The sequence below is a fragment of the Drosophila novamexicana genome, unplaced genomic scaffold, assembly GCF_003285875.2.
Source record: "Drosophila novamexicana strain 15010-1031.04,08,12 unplaced genomic scaffold, DnovRS2.1 tig00000009-arrow-pilon, whole genome shotgun sequence".
Classification (NCBI taxonomy): Eukaryota; Metazoa; Arthropoda; class Insecta; order Diptera; family Drosophilidae; genus Drosophila; species Drosophila novamexicana.
The window spans coordinates 3,753,451-3,776,968 of record NW_020824766.1 but is presented as its reverse complement, the minus strand read 5'-3'; the positions used below and the strand labels follow the sequence as shown (position 1 = coordinate 3,776,968).

At 41.8% G+C, this 23,518-nt stretch overlaps 7 protein-coding genes across 11 annotated transcripts; 3 read left to right on the top strand and 4 right to left on the bottom strand.

Annotated features, from left to right (window-relative positions):
- Positions 1–184: 184 nt before the first annotated feature.
- LOC115766693 lies at positions 185–746 on the bottom strand. The gene has a single exon (XM_030710623.1). It carries the CDS (start codon positions 667–669, stop codon positions 271–273), a length of 399 nt encoding a protein of 132 aa, XP_030566483.1. The 5' UTR covers positions 670–746; the 3' UTR covers positions 185–270.
- Positions 747–3,032: 2,286 nt separating this feature from the next.
- Positions 3,033–7,101, top strand: LOC115769733. Its single transcript, XM_030714672.1, has 3 exons — positions 3,033–3,535; positions 3,596–4,841; positions 6,425–7,101. The coding sequence occupies exons 2-3, from the start codon at positions 4,730–4,732 to the stop codon at positions 6,679–6,681; spliced, it is 369 nt and encodes a 122-aa protein (XP_030570532.1). The 5' UTR covers positions 3,033–3,535; positions 3,596–4,729; the 3' UTR covers positions 6,682–7,101.
- An 812-nt stretch (positions 7,102–7,913) lies between these two features.
- On the top strand, positions 7,914–8,620 carry LOC115766295. The gene is made up of 2 exons (XM_030710174.1): positions 7,914–8,048; positions 8,159–8,620. Exons 1-2 carry the CDS (start codon positions 7,991–7,993, stop codon positions 8,599–8,601), a joined length of 501 nt encoding a protein of 166 aa, XP_030566034.1. The 5' UTR covers positions 7,914–7,990; the 3' UTR covers positions 8,602–8,620.
- Positions 8,621–8,702: 82 nt separating this feature from the next.
- Positions 8,703–9,947, bottom strand: LOC115766289 (dimethyladenosine transferase 1, mitochondrial). The gene is made up of 2 exons (XM_030710161.1): positions 9,865–9,947; positions 8,703–9,805 (listed from the first exon to the last, which is right to left on the bottom strand). The coding sequence occupies exon 2, from the start codon at positions 9,803–9,805 to the stop codon at positions 8,795–8,797; it is 1,011 nt and encodes a 336-aa protein (XP_030566021.1). The 5' UTR covers positions 9,865–9,947; the 3' UTR covers positions 8,703–8,794.
- An 8-nt stretch (positions 9,948–9,955) lies between these two features.
- LOC115766305 (cytochrome c oxidase assembly factor 3, mitochondrial) lies at positions 9,956–10,327 on the bottom strand. The gene has a single exon (XM_030710186.1). The coding sequence runs from the start codon at positions 10,232–10,234 to the stop codon at positions 9,968–9,970; it is 267 nt and encodes an 88-aa protein (XP_030566046.1). The 5' UTR covers positions 10,235–10,327; the 3' UTR covers positions 9,956–9,967.
- Positions 10,328–10,416: 89 nt separating this feature from the next.
- Positions 10,417–19,274, top strand: LOC115766267 (F-box only protein 32). Of its 3 annotated transcripts, none has more exons than XM_030710133.1 (4): positions 10,417–10,681; positions 11,588–11,884; positions 16,739–17,037; positions 17,104–19,274. In XM_030710133.1, the coding sequence occupies exons 2-4, from the start codon at positions 11,778–11,780 to the stop codon at positions 17,760–17,762; spliced, it is 1,065 nt and encodes a 354-aa protein (XP_030565993.1). In that variant the 5' UTR covers positions 10,417–10,681; positions 11,588–11,777; the 3' UTR covers positions 17,763–19,274. The 3 variants fall into 3 exon arrangements, with proteins under 3 accessions (XP_030565993.1, XP_030566001.1, XP_030566009.1); XM_030710141.1 differs by lacking the exon at positions 10,417–10,681 and adding an exon at positions 10,751–10,768; XM_030710149.1 differs by lacking the exons at positions 10,417–10,681; positions 11,588–11,884 and adding an exon at positions 12,958–13,177.
- Positions 19,275–20,529: 1,255 nt separating this feature from the next.
- LOC115767765 (2-(3-amino-3-carboxypropyl)histidine synthase subunit 1) lies at positions 20,530–23,370 on the bottom strand. Of its 3 annotated transcripts, none has more exons than XM_030712104.1 (3): positions 23,292–23,370; positions 21,668–22,456; positions 20,530–21,607 (listed from the first exon to the last, which is right to left on the bottom strand). In XM_030712104.1, exons 2-3 carry the CDS (start codon positions 22,436–22,438, stop codon positions 21,008–21,010), a joined length of 1,371 nt encoding a protein of 456 aa, XP_030567964.1. In that variant the 5' UTR covers positions 22,439–22,456; positions 23,292–23,370; the 3' UTR covers positions 20,530–21,007. The 3 variants fall into 3 exon arrangements, with proteins under 3 accessions (XP_030567964.1, XP_030567950.1, XP_030567959.1); XM_030712090.1 differs by lacking the exon at positions 23,292–23,370 and adding an exon at positions 22,810–23,201; XM_030712099.1 differs by lacking the exon at positions 23,292–23,370 and having other exon boundaries at positions 21,668–22,511.
- Positions 23,371–23,518: the final 148 nt, after the last annotated feature.

Here is a 23,518-nt window from a genome sequence, read left to right as displayed (position 1 = left end):
GTCATCCCCAATTCTTCTCAGAGCTTCTAAAAGACTCTCCTCCCTCGCACGGCTCATCCCCCGGGCCAAAGTCAGAGCCACTGTGTACAAAATAAATGATCAAATTGTCTCAAATTTCATCGACTGATCAACTGCAGAGCAATTGTTCGAGATTGTGGACTTACACGTTTTTTTTTTTTGAGAATGCAATCGAGTCCCTTTTATGTTTTTGTATGTGTGCTTTTCGTATTTTGTATTTGATAATAAAATAGCATTTTGAATGTGGGATCATCAGGCATTCTCCTTATCGTTAACAGCTTCGTCGTCCTGCTCGCTCTCGCTCGGATCTGGCTCCAGGCCCAGTTCACTGTCCAGGGCCAACAGGCCAGCCGCCTCTTCGAACGTCTCCTCCGAGCTGATAATGGAAATGTCGCTGCCCGTATCCTCGGTTAGATGCGGCAGTATATCCTCCGCATGGGTCGATGCATAGAAGTGGTTGTTGTACTCCTCGACAAGTCCGAGCCGCACCGCGATGCCCAACAGCACCCGGAGCTTTTTCTTAAAGGCGTGTGGATCCTTGACGGTAATGTTGGAGAACCTGAGTAGTCCATCGACTGAGACCGGCTCGTTGCATCTCTTCAGGCATTGAACCAGCTGCTTAATGACAATGTTAAGTGGTTGATTTGCCATAATTGTTAACAATAAATTTTCACTATTTACTACAAAATGTTAAATATTTAAAAAACTGTGCCTGTGTTCTAAATGAACGTACGTTTAAACTGATATCAAATTCGGTTGCTTGCTTCAATTTCAATTTCAATTTCAAATCACAAAGTCAAAGGTGTGATCTAGTAATGGATCTGGTTAATCGAGAAGACAAACACTTTTCCCATTGGATATGTGGACATTAGAGTGCGGATTTCTAGTTCAATTTGCTGAATAAGTTCACTCGTTCATTTTCTGGCCGTGAACTAAATCGGTCGTTCATGAACGATGAATTCTGCTCAGCTATTCAGTCGGTCATGAACTATTCGCTTAGTTCAGCTATGCAGTCAAATCAAAAGTGAAATTAAAATCCCGCTATCGTTTATGTTTATTAAGAACTGAACTGATCTCAAAAGAATGTATCGTTCAGGAACGACTGAACTGCCGAGCTGCTGAGTTACATCGTTCATGACCGACTGAACGAGTATCAAGAATGTATCGTTCAGGAACGGCTGAACGAGTACAGAATATATCGTTCATGACCGACTGAATAGCTGAACGAGTGAACTAAATGACCGATTTAGTTCACTTATCACTGAATAAGTTCAGTAGTTCATTTTAATGACCCGTTCAATCGAACTTGGTCTGAACTAAACGAAACAACTCTAATGTACATATGGTAGTGAATTTATGATATTAGTCTGTCATATCAGAAAAAACTCTTGAAAAAATAAACATTCTGTCAAATTCGCAGAATTTATCGTGGCGACTCTGAGACGAAGCCCGCGCCAAAAATTCCTGCATAATTAAATAAAATCTGCTGCTGCTGCTGCGTTCACATTGCGACCGGGAAATAGATTCAAAAATTCGTCTATGGACCGGTCCGGACGGTAGCGACCGACGTCGGCGACGTGTAATAATAATAAAAAACGAGAAAGAAAGACTATCTTCGGCACGCCGAAGATCTAATACCCTTGCAGAGCCAACCTTTTCATAATGCTTATAGTGCTTTGCCCGTATCTAGCACAGGGAAAATAGTTAATGCCGCGTTTGGGAGAGATATCTTGATAAACAAAAAAGGGTTTTTAATCAAAAACCTAGTTTTCTACCGATCGTTCCTATGGCATATATATGATATAGTAGTCCGATCTTAATAGGATTTAGCATATTTATGAGGAGTATAGTAAAACTAATAAATGCCGAGTTTGGTCAAGATATCTTGAAAAACAAAATGTTTTTTTAATACAAAAACTTAATTTTCGACCGATCGTTCCTATGGCAGCTATATGATATAGTGGTCCGATCCAGCTGGTTTTGACATATGTGCTGCGTGCAACAGAAAGAGAGACTTCTGCAAAGTTTCATTAAGATAGCTTTAAAACTGAGAGACTATCGACTCGGCTGTCGATGTTGATGCTGAACAAGAATATATATACTTTATGGGGTCGGAGATGTCTCCTTCTATGCGTTACACATTTCACGACAAAATTATAATACCCTCTGCAAGGGTATCAAAAACGCTCCATCGAGCGATTAGCACATGGCGGAGGCTGGAACCGAGCCGCAGACGGAGACTCCGCCTCTCGGGGCGGGGCGTGGCGGGGCGGTAACTGATAAACAAAAGCGCTCAAATCGTTTGATGGATTATTGGCAATTTCTTTGGCGCCAGACACCGGGCTGCGACTCGTTTTATGCGGATTTGATAATTCGGGATTTTTGCCAAAGCTGCCAAGAGAAAAAAAAAAACCAAAAGCAACGTGTTAAATATGCAAATTGAATTAATAAAGTCTGCATCGAAACGAATGAAGAAATTTCTTTGCCTTTCCCAACTTGATTCCCATGCCAATTCTGGGGAATACCTTAAACTAAAAATGTTCAGCTTAACAAAGGTAGGCCAAATCACAATCAGCCCATCAATTATTCGAAAATTGCATTCATTTATTTATTTGCCTACGCTTTGAAGTTGCAGAACGTTTCGCACTTTCCCCTCACCTGCAACACACAGGTAATTATGGCCTCCAAGCTCCTCTGGGGGAGACGAGAATCAGATTTATATATAGATACGTTCATTTGCAAGCAGCACACGTACGTTGAAATTAATCAATAATTAATTGTTTACATATCGTGGTTTAGTAGGGCAGTGGCAGGGGCTGGGGGAGGGGGTGGGGTGGGCTATCTTGGGGGAACCTAAAAACTAGCTACTGTTTGCGCTGCGACGAACTGTTTTGCTACACAATTTATTACTAATTATGCGTCACGTCAAAACAAAAACCTTAAGTTTATAAATATTTATCAATTCGTGTGTTTGTTTTTATTTTCATTTTTTTTTCTGCTTGGTTTTTTGGTTTTGTTATTTTCCTTTAGTTACAGCAGGCACGTAGTCCAAAAACTGGGCAATAACATTAATACGAATCAACAATAAATCAGCAACAATAAACGGCTGCTCCGAGTGGAATTTTTAGCGCCTCGTCCCGCGCCCCTCGTCCCTTGCCCCCATGTGCTAAGCCAAAACTAAAATGTTGTACCCGGTCATAATTAATAAATTCCAGCGTGCGCCGCAAAATGAATTTGGTTTCAGACGCGCCGGGCCAAGGCAATGTCAAAAGCAACGGCAACGGCGACGGCGACTGCGACGACGACTGCGACTGCAAACACAAGCAAACAAACAACAACAAGCGACAACAAATTGACGTCACACGGTCAACGTTGTTATCGTATACGGTCTGAGGCTTGGAATCGCCAGTCGCGAGTCTGTGTAGTAGTTGTTGCTTGTTGCAAGTGTGACATGCGCAGCGGGGCTAGGAACGGGTTAAACGGGTATTGGAATGAATCCATCCAGTGACTGGAATCTGTAAGCCTAAAAACCCAATTGGATTTTAAAGAAACACACATTTTTCATATTAGTTTACAGGACACTAGAAAAGTATATTTAACAAAATCAAAACAAAAAAAAAAGTAATTTAAGAAGCCGACTTGACTTTTCTTTGTCTACAAAGAATGGCGTGCAATGGCGCGCACAGATAATAGGTATTTAAGCTCTGGTATGCAATAAAACAAAAACAGGCAAGAGGCGACTAGTTTCCATTAAGCGATACGCCCCTTGTCGGCCGACGGCGTCAACTTGGCGTCAGTCGAACGGTATAATAAGCACTGCAAGTCTGTGCTTCTGCTTGGAGGCCTCTGTCAGGACCAATTACAACACGCTTTCCAAGCGGTAATAAAAATATGTTCATACCTTCGTCCCCCTATACTGGCCAAAATTGCAGCAACAGAGGTTTATATTTAGATAATAAACATACATACATACATACATACATATGTAGCTGAGCATGACGCTCAGTTATAAAGCGATCTTCGTGCCAATCAAAGAAAGGGGGCGACGAATTAATTACACGAATTCCAAAACGCCTCCAAACGACAACATCAAAGCACGCCTACAATCGCCGGCGAGTTGTTGCCATTTGAAGTGATCGAGCAATTATTTACACAAACTGCAAATAATGCAGAACAATGGAGAGCAGAGAACGCGTGGGCAAAGCGCTATGAGATAAATAGAGAAAAGGCATTTCGCCGGCGCAGCGTATACTACATACACACATACAAACATACATGCCTAAATATGTGTATAAATACGTATACAGCAGAGATTTATGGTGCGCGTTAGGCTCGGAATAACCCAAGACGCAAAAATGTGAAGCGAAAAAAGCTAAAAAGCGAAGCAAACAAACAACGCAGTCAAAAAGAAAACATGTGCTTCGCCGCACCATCACCAGAGAGCGAGAGTGTCTCTGCATCTGTGTGTGTGTGTGAGAGAGAGAATCAGACCTGTAACATTCGCTGGCTACGGACGACACATAAATATGAGCGTCACTGGCCGCAGTAGCCTCAGTTGCTGACTGTCAAGTGTCCAGTGCAAAGCTCCACAAAGCCAATCAAAGTTGAACCTCTGTGTGCATGGAACTGTGTGGAAATTCAATTAAACAATATATTGCACACACATTATACAAATAAACCATCTGCCAATAATCCATAAATAAATCGCAAAATGCACGCGGAAAAAGTTTGTGTCGCACTCGCGCTCATTGCCGCCTGCCTCGCCTGCATCGCCTGCATTGCCGATGCGGCTGTCTACACTCAGCCCGCGGTCATCCATCCTGGTTAGTATCTTTGAAGATTGGTCGGAGCCCGTATACCTGGCATTTGATGGGTTCGATTCATTATTTAACTTTTTACTCTGCAATTGCTGCACTACTTAATTGAATTGAATAGAAATACGTCAATGCGAGCCCAAATCGCATTAATTCGATTTTTTAACAAAAACCTCGAATGCCTTTAACGACCTTTAGCAACAATAAAAAGTGAATAAAACTAAAAGCAGCTGCCACTATAAATGATTGATTTATGGTTCAGGTTGAAGATGTTTGCCAGAGTTATCTTATTTGTTGTAGTATTATTTGAGTGTTGGTTAACGATTAATTGTAACTGTTTGTTGCGCTCGACGTCAGAGGTTGATTATTGTTTTTTTTTTATTTTTTTGACTAATGTTTGCCAGAGTTATCTTATTTTGTAGTATTATTTGAGTGTTGGTTAACGATTAATTGTAACTGTTTGTTGCGCTCGACGTCAGACGTTGATTATTGTTTTGTTTTGTTTTGTTTTTATCTTATGAAAGATGTGATTTATATTTTGTTTTGCTGTTTTCGTTGACGTCAACAGAAGACAGAGGGAAGAGATGACAGAAATGGAAAAAAAAACACACATAAACATAATCGTAGAAGAAACAACGCAAAACAGTCGCAATCAAATTAGCAAAAACAAATGAATTTGTTGTTATTTGATTTGATATGTTTCATTCTTTTTGGGGCAAATTTCGGTTTTTGGGTTTTTCGCGTCTGCCAAAAATTAGCATAAGAAATGTGCTGATTGTTGTTGTTGTTGTTGCTGTTGTTGCTGCTGCTGCTGCTGGGTTTTTATTAACAAATTCAAATTCGCTTTGCTAATTTGCATAGCTATGCGGATTTGTATTACAAAAATGTCGCAGCTCTTGATAAAATAGTTGCTCGATTTATTTGTCTGATAGTTGCTAATTTTTCGAACGTGAAGGTCGTCCAACTTCTGGCCGGGTTAAAAATAGGCGATGAGTTCACGCGAATTTCTCTCAATCCCAAGCCCCAATGGAGTTCGCAAAAACAACAACAACAACAACATTTTTAAATGAATGCTCGAAATGCTCGAAATGTTCTTTAAGATCGCACCGAGATGTCGATTAATCAAAACTTCGCAAAATTTAGCCGGCGGCCAATTGTTATAAATAATGGCGCGAGGCTGTCAATTGTTTGCAATTAACCAATTGAGAGTTTTATATTTTTGTTGTTTTTCGTTTATTTATAAATATGGCACAAGAGAAGCTGCGCGTAATGTATTTTTACTTGCCTCCGTTTCAATATGGCCTGGCGTGACTGGCAAGTTCGTGGCTTAAGTCTTTTGATTATTTTTTGCCTGTCACGCCGAAATTATTTCGAAAGCAAATGCTCACAGATCTACAGATATATATACCTATATATATATATGCTTGCATATGTGCCAATGAGTTTTGCTTCCTCGTGCATAAGCAATAAATAAATGCATGCAGCTGTAATAAAACACAACACGTTGTATTGAAAAGAAAAAGAAAAATAAAAAAAGAAAAACAACTTCCGCTTTTTAACTGATTCGCCGTCTTTTCCTTCTTTACTTGCAGCGCATCCCGGCAAATGCTACGACAAGCTGACCAGACGCTCGATGCTACCCGACAAGGAGTACAAGCCGAAGGGCATCTGTGCCGCCATGACGTGCGACATTGAGGCGCGTCAGATCAATATCGAGACCTGTCCCTACATTGAGATGCCCGGCTGCGAGGAGCTGCCCAGCAACCTCAACTGGAGCTTCCCCAAGTGCTGTCCTCAGTTCAAGTGCGTCGACTTTAAGACCGGAAAGGAGTTTGTCGTCTCCGCTTAGATCCAGATACATACTCTCTCATCGGGGGCGGGGCACTGGTCCCGCGGGTGGGGCCAAACGTGATTTTACATGAAATGTATTCGTAGTTTTCTAGTTATTTGACTGTCTGTATGTGTGTGTGTGTGTGTGTTAGTTTGTAAGCCCGTTTGTTTGGTTTTGTGTGAATGATTCATTTAGCAGGCATAATTTATTTATTATTCTAATTTGTACATAACAAAACGATTTGCATTCATTTCTTGTAAAACTCTTGATGATCTTTAATCATGTTTCATGTGTAAACAGCTTTTCTGTGTATATACAGAACCATATATATTAACTATATATATTAATGTTAGATTTCTCTTGTTTTTGACTTATTCAAAAATCTCTGTATGCGATATTTGCAAATGTGAATAGCTGTATAAATTGTTTAGTTTCTAAGTTATTAAAATAAAAAGAACAACAATAATAATACATATTAAACAAATGCCTTTGATATGAATATAAACAATAGTATATCGCACAATCTATAGACAATGCAGTCCAATCTTTCTCCCATTCTACTCACAAGAGATTTCGTCATTTCCATATTTGAACATCTTTCTTCTCGTGACGCGCCAACATCGACTGGTGTTACGCGTCCATCGGCTTTTTTGGACTTTGTCAACAGGCGGAGCAGTCGAAACCGTTCGTTCAATTAGCAGTGCCGCCTCGACATGGCCGGCTGATTCATCTTGGCCTTTAATTTGGCAAACAGCGCACATTCCACAAAAAAATAAATAAATATACTCCAAAAGCGATCACCAAATACGAGCAAAAGTTTATTGGACCCCCTTTTTGTAGCTGATTTGCATACATAATTTGCAGTGCTAAAAATACACATGACTGTTAGCAGGAAACACCAAAATATCTGTTTCGGAAATGGGCTGTAAAATAGTCAAAGACATAGCTTATGAATGCAAACATACATGGAAAAAAGCAAACAAAGTTTTGTGAGTCACCATCTAACAATATTTGCAAAAGATGTCAATAGTAGTCCACAGGCAGACATCTAGATGAGATTGCCTTTCACTTATAAGCTTTTTTGCAACTTTCAAACTGGCGCGCAAATGTGCATGTGCTTACCAGCACTGTTTCGGCAGTGCTTTGAGCACTGAGAACAGATGAATTGTGGTGGATGGCGATAGCAACATTCGATAGCATTACGCTTGTCATCGTAATCGCGTATGGGCGTTGTTTTCGTAGTTTGCGTTTTTTGTTTATTTTTGTACAATTCTGTGTTAAATATTATAATTAAACGAAACAATTAATTTAAAGTTATCAACAAACAATGCACGCACATGTCCCACTTACTGTGCTGCTGCTAACGGCACTATTAATTCACGATGGTAAGTCAGAAACTGACGAAACTGAGAAGCAACAGTTCGTCAACATTTGTCATGCGGTGGGGGGAGAGCTGCAGCAGACATCTTTCTAATTGAATATTTGTTGTTGACAGGTGCTGCAATTTGGTGTTATCGCTGCACTTCCGCCACGCCCGGCTGCGCCGACAACTTCAACTGGCGCGGCATCGGCTTCCTGGGCGAACAGTGTCCCGAGAGCAACGACATTTGCGTGAAAGTGACCGAGCGACGCGGCGCCAAGGAGACCATAACCCGCGACTGTCTCAGTGCGCTCAGCTTTCGCACAGACATTCCCGCTGACAAGTACGAAGGCTGTCGGCCGGCAGCAAAGGATTTGCGCCTGGCCCACTACGTCAATCACACGATCAAGGAGCACGACGTGAAGCGCGACTACTTCACTGACACAACCTTCTGTTTCTGCTTCCTCGACCATCGCTGTAATGGAGCCAGCGGTCTGCATATGCCAGCACTGGCCGGAGCAGCTGCCCTCCTCCTGCCGCTGATGCTGCTGCTGCTCCGCACACTTCAGTCCCACTGAAGAGCACTTAATCCTAGTACAAAAGTGTCTTACCATTAACGACAGTTCAATTTTTTAACTCGAATCTCGTTTAGCCACATTTCGTCCAATCACACAGAAGCTTACAATTTTTATGTAGTCTCTATTTACCAAGCTACACTTATGTAATACAATTTTTATAATATACACAGAAGAAGTCTATGAAATCGTTGACTCATGCCAGGCAGATTGATTCCAGTTGGAGGGCCTGCTTTGGCGCCCGGTAATCGTAGCTAGCCAGCTGAGGATTTGCGGCCACATGGTCTGCATAGACGTCGGCGAGGCGCAGACACTCGTCGACGGACAGCTCAAAGGGACGCAGCGTATCCTGCACATCGGCCAGCTGAAAGAGCGCGTGTGTTGTCTCCTCTCGTCCCTCTGGCGGCAGCAGCGTGCTGTAGCCACGGCGACAATATTTCTGGCGCATGCTGAAGATGTGGCGCACGACGCGTTCCACGAGCGAGAACGGCAGCTGCGTCTTGGGCTTCTTCAGGGGTATAACTTTGACAACGCCAACGTCCACTTGTGGCTTGGGCACAAACGCCTTGCCCGGTATGATGAACTTGAGCAACGGCTCCGTCCAGATTTGGGACATGATCGAGAGACGGCAGCGCTGATCGCTGCCCAGCTTGGCGCAAATGCGCTCGGCCACCTCCTTCTGGAAGGTGAGCGTCATGCAGGTGTCGTTTCGCCGAAAAGCGCCGCGTCGTGCCGACAAATCTTCGTACCAGTTGATCAGCAGGCGGGTCGAGATGGCAAACGGCAAATTGCCAATCAGATGCAAGCGCTGTGTGGTGTCCGGCACGTGCTGTTCGATGTTGAAGCGCAAGATATCCTCATGGTAGATGTCCACCTGCATATCGAGGGGGCGGGCGCATTCGCGCAGCAATTGCAGTGTTTCGGTAAACCTGGCATCCTTTTCGACAAGCATCAGACGCTGTGGCTGACGCCGCAGAATGGAGCGCGTTATGCCACCGGGACCAGGACCCACCTCCAAGACAATATCGCGCGGATCTATGCGGCCGGCTGCCTTTACGATCTTGTCCGTCAGACGCTCGTCCATGAGAAAGTTCTGGCTGAGCTGCTTCATGGCCTGCAACTTATACAGCTTGACCAAATCCCGTATGCTCGGCAGCGGCGGCAGTCGGACGCCGCTGCCAAGGATGCGCGCCGTGGCTTGAGACATCTGTAAACGCAGAGGCAAGCAATGAGCGCCGGCGGTAGGCGAGAGGGGGCAATACTTACAATTAATATTGGTTATGCAACGATTTCAAGGTAAGTGCACAAAATGAATGGAAAACGCTTAAAGACTAGGTGGATTATTGGTAATATTGGATGCTGGGCGTATTTAGTTGGTGGTCACTTTTTTGGGCTCCTCGAAGTCGTCGAGGAACTTCTCCTGCTGCACCGAGAATATGGAGTAGCCGTATATGGCCAGCACCGAAACGCCAAGCGCTCCGGCGGTCAGCAAATTATTGCGTCGCACACGTTTCAGTTTCTGGACACGATCCAAGTTCTGTTGCTCAATGAGTTTCATGAACTGCAATTGGGCCTTGTCCAGCTTGGGTGCGGTTTCTCCGTACTTGATTTTTGGTGCTTGTTCCGATGCCGACATTATTACTCAAATCGGTTGATAATTGATTGTTGTTGGCCTGCTTGATAGGTATTTTTCTAATTTCGATCAGAATTTTTCGCAAAAATTATGAAATCTCACATGAATTAGTGATGGCCTCAAATCATTGATAAGCACACATCGAGCACTCGATAAAAGACAAAGATAATCGGAGACATCGATAACTTATATCGATGTTGCTAAGGCAATGTTGGGCAACATTTGCACAATGTCAGGCAACATAGTATTGGGGGGCTCGAGTGCAACGTGAAAAGCTGAGTGAAGCAGTTCGTGGAGTTTGTGGAGCTGTTCGCTAGCATTGTACTTTGTGTTCCGTCGAGTGCTATAATTTAACAAATCGCCAAGAAACCTGGGAGCTAAATTACTGCCACTGCTTAGCAAAAGCAGCGTGGAAATTAAGCGCAAACCGGAGACCAGCCAATTCACAAAGTGCGTAGAAAATGATATGTACAGAACAAAAAGAAAAAACTACATTTCGATTTGAGCAATTACATTGATACATCTGTATATTAATATGTATGTATGTTTATATATAGATACCATATGTATTGTAAATGTAGTGTGTGAACTATGATTACTTAATTGAGGAAATGAAAGCAAATCCTAGCTCAAATGTTGAAACAAAAATTTGGTTGCGTGTTTTAAGACCAAGCTGAAAAAATGTATAACAAAAAAAAAATAACAACAGCAACAAAAGCAAAACAAACGCGTAATTGCAGAAATCAGCTGTGTACCTACAGCTCCACGCTCGTCACACACACACACACACACACACAATGACAAACAAACGACACACGAGCAGAGACAGCAAAACAAAACACGATTCGTGCTCCAATTGAGCGCCAAACAGTCCCACTCTCCCCTCTGCCCGTTTCCCTCATTCGACAAGTCACACAACTAACAGCTGGTTGAGTGCTCATTCGCTCTCGCTCTCGCTCTCTTCTGCTGCTGTTGTGTATTCTCTGGCTCTGACGTTTTGCCTTTATATGGTTCCGTTTTCCTTTTGTTTTGATTCTGCAGTGCAATCAACTAGTCAACGTTCTGATGCTCTCTTGTGGCGCAAAATTGGCCACAGAAAGGAGAAGGAAAAATGTAATAAAAATATTCAACTGCGCAATGTACAAGAAAATGAGCCTGTCATTTAATCAATTAACGTTAACAATTCCATATATGGAAGTCAGCTGATTGGTGCTTTGGATAGTTGAAGAGTGTAGATAAGTCGACTTGATAGCCTAACTTTTACATAAACTTGGAAAATGCGCAACAAATTTTTGTAGCAGGGTTTGAATTGCCTAAAAATTTGGAAATTTATCAAATCATCTTTTATTTTTGCAGCTAATTAAAGACACTAAGCCAACCTAACTAAGACGCTCATATAAAACGCGTTATTCAAACCGCCGTCCATATAAACATTACAAAACAACAAAAAGTAAATAATAAGCAAAAAAATAATAACAACTTAAGAGTAATTTAAATATACTCATAATACGTAATATACCGTAATAAGTAAAAACAAAACACACACATGGCGTTCATTTCGAAAGATTTTCGTTCCCCTGGCGAGGCTTGGGTCAAGACAGACGAAGGCTGGGAGCGCAAGAAGGTGCTCGAGTGTGGCGGCAAACGAAAGCGGTGAGTTTCTTATTGGGAAATGCGGGCGAACCAATACGCAGTTCCGATTGGCAATCGAACGATTGTTGACAAACTCACAATTTTTGACAATCGATTTGAATTGCGTATGCGTTCACAATGCAATCGACGAACAAGACAATGGAAAATTTTAACTTTTGAATTTGGTATTGTTCATGCTATTTGGGTCACATTCACATGCATACCCATATATACCTATATATATGTATATATATATATATGTTTTGACCTGCCACATTTTGACAACGCAATGCACAAGACAAACAAATTATAGATAAGATAACGCGCCCAAACAGATTAAAGGTCAATGCCAGCGGAACAGTTTTTGATTTGGAAAATTAAAGCCAAGGTCTTATTACGACCTACAAAAATTCTAATCGGTCTTAGTTACTTGAAATACTTTGTATAATTATAACACATATTGCCAAAAGCTATACAATCTAATACAATACATACATATATAATATAATATACGACTGTTGTATGTGCCTTGTTCAAAGCACAATAACGTTTACCTTCTCTTTAGAGATTAACCACAAAACGACATCATCAAAGCAAAAGCAAACAAAACGAACAAAAATAATGAACTGACGAATGTTGAAATCGTATAAAAATGTTAATGTTGATGTTGATGAATGAATAGGACTACATTTAAAATGGATAGTTAGCAGACTTTTGTAACTATATGTATGTAAGGTTATATGCGAGTATGAATTTGAAGAATGGAAGATACCTTAGATGCACACACGCACACATATGTACATATTTGATATGCACTGTAATCATTAGGGTGACTCACTGCAAATGAGCGTGAAAGTGACAGCCACAAACGTTCGAGTGCTGTGAAGGGCGGGGAGAGCCAGACGTTACCGTTTGATTGATTGCAATCTCCTCTTTTTTATTGTATTTCGCTTGAGTGCAAAATGGAAATGGCAATAAATACTGGCAACACTTTGTATAGAAATCTGGCAGCACTCTGATCTGAAATTAGATGCAATGAAAACATTGATGATAAGGCAATACTCGAATAGCAGCTATTATAGTTTTGGCTAACAGCGTTGCCAGATAGTTTATAGGCATTAAACTGAAACCAGTTGGCTGAAATCTCAGGCGCATGTAGTCGGACAGGGAGGTGGGGGCTAGAAACGTGACGGAGCGAAACGTGCAAGTCGAACGCGCATTCGACCCACTTGAAAGCCGAAAGCCTCGCAACGGTTCACATAAAGCAGAACACCGTAAAACGCACATGTGCGAGGGGGAAGAAGTCATTTTAAAGTGATTATTTTGACATGTCATATAAAGCACATCTTCTCGAGAAAAAAAAACTAAAAACTATTTTTGGCATTTGTCAGCAGTTGCAGTATACGCAGTTCTCTTATATGGTAGGAAAAATATGCGGAAGCAATGCGCATAAATAGGTTCTCTTGAACAAAAATTTCAAAATGAATTTGAACACGTTTTTCCTATGCAGATATATATACATATATGTACATATATATATTCATAGTTTTTGACAATCCTTTTAAATTGTCCGAGTCGAAGGACGAGCACGCCTCTTGCATACATACACAACTGGGCGCAACCTTGGAAACTTTAATCCCACCCTCAAGCACGTGCCGCCCTTTTGGGAGGGCGTGTAACTCGGTCAAGTTTAGCCGAAATAGCGAGCTTGTGCGTGTGTGTGTGTGTGTGTGTGTGTGTGTGTGCGTGTGTGTGTGTGTATTTGGGCTCACTTTTATGAGGCCAACTTCCACCTCAAATCGATTTTAAATGCAGCCCAAAATCACGACTAGGAAAGTGTATTATTATCGTAAGATTCAGTGGAATAGTTAGTAGCTAGCTTATATTTTTATTATTTTTTTAGTTAATAATATTAAACTAAATACACAAGTTAAATGTTGCACAATTAGATTGTTAGCTCATGCAATGGGAAATGCCAAAAAAAAAATGCAATTCGTTATCTGGCGGAAAGTTTCATAACTTTAGTTTTTCTTTGCACAATTTTTTTTTGGTCAATTATAAAGTCGATTGCCGAAGTGGCGATTGCGGGCACTTCGTAATGCATGAAAAACCTAATTAAAAATTCCAAATTGCATAAAGACTCAAAACTAATCAATGTGCAATTGGACGTGGATGCGGACGTGGATGTGGATGTGGACGTGGATGCGGACCCACTTTCACTGCACTCTCCATTGAGCATTTGTTGGCCTTTTGAATTGGCTTGCTCTTTGATTTGTTTTTTCTTTATATTTTTTATCTACACTTTGAAAACTCGACTGCTACCGATGAAAATGCGTTCAATTTCATTTTTACACTGCACAGCAGAGCAATTCTTTACCAGATCATCGAGCAATCTTAAATTAGCCAGTTTTCACATTTGACACTTAAAACAGCTTGAAAAACAGCTAGAGTTTATTTATAATGCTTATAACTTAGATTGAAAATACATAACACTACAATTTGCCAGATATTATTAAAGATGTATATCTATTTAATACTAAAAACTGAAGTTCGAAGGTCATTCTAACAATTTCCATTGCTTCAATTGAAAATCAATTATGTATATAAAACTAATAAAAAAGGCGAGCTTAGCTATCGTGAATCAATTTGATTTAATGCCTGTTTTGTTGTGCAGTGTAATTTGTGCACTTATCATTTATCTACTGCACTCACTTTTATTGTATCTTTTATCTCATTGCAACAATCGTTGACTCATGAACCGCGACAAATGGAGCTTGCTACTGAAATTTGGACTCTATGCAAATAAAGCTCTTAATAAATGGGTTTCCCGACGTACAACTTCCCGAACCAACTATTTATAGCCGGAGCGACAGCGACATGTGATAGCCTGCGACTTCCAAGCTAAAATTAGACTAGAACTCGACACGGCACGACTTGACTTGGCTAGCAGTGCCTCGTCCCGCTCTCCGCTCCCAGCTCCCAATAGTCCCAATAGTCTAAAAAGGTCACACACTTAAAAATAGACAAGCGAATTGCAGTCGGGGTCTGCCCCGGGGCCAGATCCCAGCATTGCATTTGTTTAATTTGCCCAAAGAAAGGTAAACGAACGCTCGATGTTGACGTCGTTGACTGATTTATATGAATCACGTGGTCGTCCCCTCCCTTCCCCTTCCGTCCCCTTCCCCCCTCAGCCCAGTGTATGCTCCGCTAGCCAAAGCCAACTGAGCAGTTGGTATATAAACTGAGGCTGTAGCCTATTCGCCTCTTGGGCAACAACAATAACAATTTCTTTGTTTCAGCTTGTATTATTATTTTCATGGAGAGAGAGCGAGAGAGAGAGAGAGCGAGAGAGAGAGGGAGAGAGAGAGAGAGAGGCGGGCAGCTTGCACTTTTAGCTGTGCAGCGGCCATGAAAATGGTAAATTTTTTACAAAATACTCGCAATAAGAACTAAGCCACATTATTTACTGAAGCATTTTTAGTACTTTGGTTAATAACCCCAACTTATCTATTTGTAACTTATCTTTCCAAAATTTGCGCTGGTATTTACTTTCATACAGTCCGATCTGGTATTTCACGGCCTTATCCGGTTCAAGTTCTTTCCTTTAAATTTTAGACATCAATTTTTAAACCATTTTCCATTGTATATACCCCGGCATTGCCCGTGGCACCTATCAAATAAATTCTCTCAAAGATCTTTGAGAAATGTATTCTTCGAAAAGTGTCTCTCAGTGGAAAAGTCTTTGAAAATGAGTTTGAGGCCGATCGGATGGTAAACAAATAAGTTTCATATAAAAGTTTTTCGCGATTTTTCCACACTAGCGCGTGGAATTCCCCTAAATCAGTCAGTCAGTCAATCAGTCAGTCAGTCAGTCAGTCAGTCAATCAATCAATCAATCAGTCAATCAATCGATCAATCAGTCAGTCAGTCAATCAATCAATCAGTCAGTCTGTCAGTCAGTCAAACAATCAATCAGTCAGTCAGGAGAAACAGTTTTATAGAGATATGGAGATTCTTGCTGTAGGCAGGAGCGGCTCCCGCTCTTGAGCCGCGCAGGGTCATGACGTCACATATCGAACTACTCGAAAACTTTGAAAATTCTTTAAAATTTTCCAACGACTTTAAATTTGCGAGGGAAATGTATATGTAGCTACACGGAACTGCAATTAGTGGTCAATTATTTGACAAATTGCAGATGAGAGATACAGAGGCACACACACACACACACACACACACACACACACACACGCATACACATACACGCTAGCACAGAGAATGACCCAGTTTGGTAATTGGAATGCAGTCGCCCAAGGACATGTCCTCGTTGGCAGCGTCAAGGCATATCGATCTATCGAAATGCGAAATGCATGTCCCCTGAATTCACATGGCTTTTAAATTGTCCTAATCCTGTCGAGATCTGTGCCCGTTCACATTTCTGTCATATTCTTGTTGAACGAATTGTTGACCTATAGGAAACTCTGGTTTCTTCCTTGGTTAATGCTCGGCAACATTATTGAATATGTGCAAGCTGCGATGTAATCGAAAAACAACGAAAAACTGGCAAATGAACCGCTTTCCGGCAAGCGAATCGCTCAATTTAATAACCGGGTCCCCAGACACGATGCAACAGCCGCGGCTGCAAAAGCTTGGCAACTTCCGCCTTTTAAAAAGCAGTTTACAAACGTTTAAAACAAATAAATATAAAAAAAAAAACACGATAAAGTCCAAATCCAAGGAGAGAAAAACAAATATTTGCCAACAAGTTGGCCAACTGGTGGGACAGATGGAGGGACGGGCAGATCGTTGTACCAGTTGGATTGCAAACACTTCCGAATGGTAGCTTTGATAGCGTGCTTTTCTTCCATATGATTGCAGGCACAGCTCGGAGGGTAGCTGCTCGGAGGGAGCTAGCAGCAGCGAGGGGGAGGAGCCGGAAGCCGGTTGCATGCCACCGCATTATCACATTACGATACGCTGCACCCGTGAGATCGCCGGCTTCAATGGACTGAGCGAGGCGGTGAAGCGACTCGATTTCCGTCGCTCGGTGCGGGATCGCAAGCGCTTCCATTACATTTGTGCGTTCCTGCTGCTTGTGTCCAACAAGGGCATAGCCAGCCTGCCGGGCAGTGCTCAGCGTCAGCTGCTCCAAATGGTCGAGGAGGTGGCCTCACACGGTGAGTAGGCTGGGTCACAATTGCGCCAAGCCGGAACTTACTAATCCTCGCTCATTTTCATTGCAGTCAACGACAGTCAGCAGCATCCGAATGTGCTGCGCGGCTTGGCTCTAAAGCTGGAGCACATCGTGAACCAGGAGAACCAGAAGTGCTGGGGCAAGCCGCTGGGCAGCACCTATCTGTGGCAGGAGCACATGGCCCGTATTGAGCGCATTCAGCGCGTGGCCAGCCAGATTGAGATCCGGGAGCCCGATCCGCTGGCACGGCCCAAGCTGCACGAGCTGCCCGAGGAGTGCGTCCGCGAGATAATATTGTGCATTGCCGATCATCGTGATCTCGAGTCGGCCGCCGAGGCCTGGGAGACCATGGCCAGGCTGGTCTCGGAGCAGCGCATCTGGCGTGAGCTGACACGCTTCCATTTCAACCAGCGCCAGATCAATACCATACTCGACTTGGACAAGATCAAGCAGATGGGGGAGACCAAAGACTGGAAACAGATCTATCATCAGCTGCGACGCACCTACGGGGTCAACGATGACTACCAGTTCGCTGAGGTGCTGGCACTGTGCCGCTCCTGCTGTTGCCTCTTCTGGCCCTCCGATGGTCATCCGTGCATTATCGATCAGAGTCCCGACTACAAGCAGCGTGTCGAGGAGGCCGGCGGCCAGTTGGCGCTGGCCCAGCCCGTTCCGCCGGCACAGTTCTTGAAATACTTCTCATTGTAAGCTCGTAAGGCTATCCAAAACTGACCAACGTGTGTGGCTGTGGGGCGGCAAGTGGCGTGGAGAGAGACTAAAAAGATATATTCATATTTTTAAAGCCAGCGAGAGGGAGTGAGAGAAAGAGAGAGAGAGAGGGGGAGAGCGGAAGCTAAAACTGATGAAAGCCTAAGAAATATGAGAAGCTTATGTGTGTGTGTTAAAGTTTTATGAATTGAGTAAGGGGCAGAGCGAGAAAGGGGAGGAGAGGAGAGAGAGAGAGAGAGAGAGAGATTTTGGTAGAGAGAAAGCAAAGTGATAAAGTCTTAACAACACTACTTACTTATTTGTATTTAAATTTTAAGAGCTCACTTCTAGGCTGGGTTCGAATAGGTTTTGATCTTGGACTAGACTTTGAACTCTGCAACGCATTCGTACATGCTAAATGAAGTATTGTTTTTATCTAACCCAAACTATCTCCAAAACCCTCAATTGATATTTGTTGAAATTGTTTACCCATTATCACGATTGAGTATCTGATGGAGGAGTTGGTCAAAGATTTTTGGTGATATAAAGCTGAAAGTGTGCATCACATTGGTTGTGATCCCACAAAACGAACCGAACAACAGTCCCAAAATGTATTTCAGTAATGTAAAATGAACTGCCACAAAAGAAGAAAAACTATATGTTATAAAAGAAAGAGATCTTTTTGTGTTGGAAAACTATTTTCGAAAAACTGAATGCAGAAAAAACTATTTGTTGCTCTTAACAATTATTAGACACAATTTTGTGTATGACTTTTAAACGATCTTTTTAGCAATTAAGTGTAGATTATTTTATTGTCAGCTGTTTTTGGTGCTACATTCGAACATAAGTTACCAAGTTACCAGTTATCCTTGCCCAAAACGTTACGATATTGAGAACCTTTAAAATGTTACAAAAAATAACTAAAAATACAATGAGAAAAAACGCAAATAGAAATCATGTGATGTTGCAGGAAGCAAAGCTAGAAACGAATACACCTACCTAAAGATAAAACACAAACCTAAATCGAAAAAAAATATAAATAGAATCTGAGTAAAATAATGACATATATGTGCTTGAATACGTGTCCCAAGTGCATCAGGATCCAAGCCTAATTTAATCAAATGTCGTCAGTCAAGCTGAAAAAAAAAAAAAAATATATATATATATATATATGTATATACTTGGAATTTAAATAAACCTAAGATTGTCTAAATGTCGAGCGGGTAAGAAAACCCAAACCAAAACACATTTCGAGTGTATTTTTAAATCTAGACAACTCAATGATAAATGCTTAAAGGCTTTTTGATGTACGCGGATCGGCTTAACGTGGCTGAGTTCCGCTCTCATCCAATATATGTATAAAGTTAAGATCTGATTTATAGCCAAAAACAACAAATATATAAATAAGTACATATGTGCAGAGTATTCTGCACAATATTCTGCTTTTAACTGCATGTCTAATGCGTGATCGTATTTGTACGAACATTTTTTTGTTTAAAATAAAATCTTAAATATTTATGAAGCCAACAATTTTTAGTCTATTTTAAATGTTGGGTGCGCCAAGTCTAGAGAACATAAGTTAACAGAAGAACCTAAATGAAAATTGGGGGTTTCAGCTTTAAGCTAAACTTCGTCTGAATGTGTGTGTGTGTGTATGTATATCAAGAATACTGTTCGCTGCGCTGATGCAAGATGTCGCCGTCCTCTGCGATTCTCATGAATTCAAGTATGCCATGTAAGTTTTTCTTCATGTTCTTTCTGACAAAATTCAGATTAAATTTAAACAAATAAAAAAATTTATTTTATTATTGCCTTAACTGATGTTTATTAAATAACTAAAGAAGTAAAATGTTTGATAAACTGGTAAAGAAATATATTCTTATTCATCTCTATATATAAACTATTTGCCCTGACTGACTGATTGACCGCCTGACTGATTGATTGATGATCAACGCACAGCACATACCGTAAAGGCTGGGAAGCTGGAATTTGCACTGTATTTACCTTATGTGATGAAGGTGCACGTTGAGACGGGGTTTCGGGAAATTCCACCCGCTAGTGTGGAAAAATCGCGAAAAACTTTTGTATGAAACTTATTTGTTGACCATCCGATCGGCCGCGAACTCCTTTTCAAAGATCTTTCAATTAATTTATTTTATACGTACCACGAGCCATGCTGGGATATACCTGCTAGTATTAACTAAAATGGCCGCAAGCTATATGTAATCCAGTAATCCAGCAGCCTAACAGTTCCAATCAGGATCAATGGAAATAAAAATACTTAAATCAATAGTTTTTTAGTGCCTCAAGTGGCACATTCATTAGATTGTACTCTGACGAAAGCCTAGAAATTAAATTTGTAATTTCATTAATACTCCCATCGCAACACAGATAGCAAGGTATGCAACTAGCCGCTTGTTTACTTTTCAGTTCACTGACCGCACTTTCGCGGAGTATGCTCGACTAAAATATACCCTGCAAAGTATACTCTAATTAACTGCTGATTAATATGCAGGCTTTAATATGAAGTACCAGGCTTTATTCAGCTAACATATTTTATATAACAATTAGTTTTCCGCACGTATTGTGGATCGTGTATATATAAATAGTTTTAAAAGACAGTCTGAGCCGGATAACAATTAACAAAGTTTTCTATCCGAAAGCCGACTTCGCCTTAAGGCCCATTGTGGTGCCTATTGTGAAAAATTCCGCTTCCTATTGACAGTCAGCTAGTTAGAAATCAAAATAATGCTAGATAAGCTCTGAATTGGTTCAAGCTGATGTGATTTATTTGAAAATATAAATACATGGCGTGATGCAAATGCATCATTGCGAAGCAAATGTTAGAGTCCAAAGATTACACCAAGTCAGCAGATAATATATATGGCATGAACATATTTATAGCACTGAAATAATTTGAATTGCATTTGAAATTGCGTTAACATTTGTTTTTTATATTTGTTTCTGGATATTTAACTAAAAACTAGAATATTTTATGAATGCTGTAACGTTATCAAAAGGAAGATGGATGAACACAAAAGTTGCGCTAATGTATTATACATAGCGCTATATAACCTAGAAATCAAATTTGTACTAACTTAATTAGTAGGTATACCATATTACATTTGGGCTGGGCGGGCACATAAACTAAATCACCTAGTTACTTAGTTACTTAGCATTAAGTCACGCTTGAGAGAAATGAGGAAAGCTTCAGGTGTCCTCAAACTGTAGCATTGTAGCATCGTTTAGCCCTTCTTGAAATCAAGTATGTCGGCTAATGCTGCCGCCTTGCCGGTTTCGTCCTTCTCCAACTCAGCACGCGTGCAGCGACCACAACAGTCTGCCGAGGGCCGGTTCTCGCATTCACCCAGCGCTGGTGGCTTAAAGTTAGGCGTCCAGGGGCCCAGGCTGCCGCTAGCATAGAAGTCCATGGGATAAGCATTGTTGCGTGGCGAGGCATTATCTGGCGTCCACTCAATGTCGCCCAGCACCACAGATAGCTCATAGGGATTCAGCAGTGGCTGCTCAAAGGCTGAGCCCCAATCAATGGACAGGCGTGGACAGGCAATTTGCACGAAGGCATCAATGTCAGCAAACAGTGCCAGCTTCTGTGGAAAAATCTCAGACAGTAGTATGGTGGTGGTCGCAATGCCCTTGGCATGCAGACGCTTCTCCAGAAATCGGTGCACACGAGCGCTGCCCTGTCGACCAAGTGTGCCTAGTATGATGCCAATGCGTTGCGCTTGCTTGGCGCGCTGTACGGCCGCATGTCGCAAGCCTTGCATGGCCTTGTGATCATAATGCTCCACGGTGAACTTCTTCTCGTACGGATCGTACTTGTAGGCCTGCAAAGGGATAGAGTTAATAAAGTTTACAATTTGCAGAGGCAGCTGCGTTCTGCCTACCTTTAGCAGCGGGTTGGCAATCATGGCGGATTCCAGATGGAAACGTCCGTCACCCAGGTAGATTATCATTTGAGTTGTCTCCGGCAGCTGGGGCGAAGTACAGCCCAATATCTCACCCGGACTCAGCGGCTTGGCCTGTGGCACGAGCACATCGTAGCCGGCTGCTTTCAGCTCGGTTGCAGCTGATTGAAGCGTGGTTACAAACTGTATTGTGCTGACCAGCGCTAGTTGGCCGTCCGCGGGCTTAAAGTTCAGCTTGACTGAGTCGAGAAAGTGCAACGGATCGATTTTAATGTCCACAAAGATGTAAAGAACTTTGATGCCGCAGGTCTGATCGACGGGTATTAAACAGCTGTGGCCATAGTGCACCAGCAGATCTGCGCCCAAGGCCTGCGCCGTGTAGTCATCAACGCAACATGCGCCATAAGTGACATCGCCCATGATGACAGTGTCCGCGCTGGTGAAACGCTCTATAATATCGCTTATGACCATTGCGTACATCAGCAGGCCCTCTGGCAGCTGCAAGGCCACACGCCTCGACTTCGTTTCCCGTATACGCCAAATGGTCTTGTGCAGCTCAAAGTTGTAGTTCGAGGGCAGCCTAGCAATGGCCCGCTGCAGTTGCGGATCATCGAGCAGCTCCTGTGGCATGCGATTGATGCGCGCCTTGGGCTTGAACACCTTCTTTGGCTTGGCTCGAATGACGACCACATCGCTGCTGCTGTTGCTGCCGCTGTTCAGCTGATCGCCGGGTTGGACAATGTCCAACATGTTGTCCACTGAATGGAGCTGTAAGAGCAATACACTGGCGTTAATTGAGAAATTCGATACGATAAACAAATGTGCTATGCACAACAAATATGACAACAAACTTGACCTTGTCAGTTATTTTCATATGCAGTAAATATGTATGTATTTCTATATATGTAAGCAAATGAGCTGCGCAAATTAGCTGGCTGTCTCGCTTAACAAAAAATCGGAGGTCTACGTGACTGCAGACATGAAAATTCAGATGTAAACATTACGTTTTCATTGCAGTTTTTTTCTTCCTCTTATGCTTCTTCTTCTTCAGCTTTGCATTTGGAGTTGTTTCAAACAAAGAAACAACTGATCTTTAGATGACTCAGATATGCGGACCTCACCTTCACTTTAGAACTAATTATTTTAGTTGCAACTGTCGAATGGCAAACGCGCCAAGGTTTTCTCTGCGATTTCCTAGACGTTCACTTTTGTTTTTGTTGTTGTTGTTGTACTTTGTTTTGATTATTATTTAGCTGCGCTGATTATTTAATAGACACACGTGTGCACACTTGTACACTGCTCGAAATAATATTTGCAATTAATGACCGTCTCCGAAAACAGTTCAAATTTAAATGCTGCTTGGCTCAGGGGTTGCTGTTGCACGAAAATTGGTCAGTGAACTCAGCTGAAGCAGCTGTTGTTGCGCCATTGATAACTGTTTCTGAGTCACGTAGGCCACACAGCGCAACGTGCAACAAGAAAGTTGGTTATATATAACGCGCGCACTTTGAACGGAATGCTCAATTCAACAATTGGACTTACTAAATATCTAAACTAATAATTAAATTAAATAATAACTGAGTAATGCACAAAGTTATCTTACACTCAATATACGTTTATAAAATACAAAATATATATCTTAATTCTCGCTGGTCTTATCGATGACTGAAGTGTATGTAGTTTACTCGAGCTAGGTATGCTGTTCATTGTCTATTGACCGACCACCACAAGTTATCGACTGCTTGCAGTGTTGGGCAACGCTTAAATTTAACTGAAAATATCAATTATCATTAAGAGTCATTGATAATTTCTATTCTTTATTAACTATTA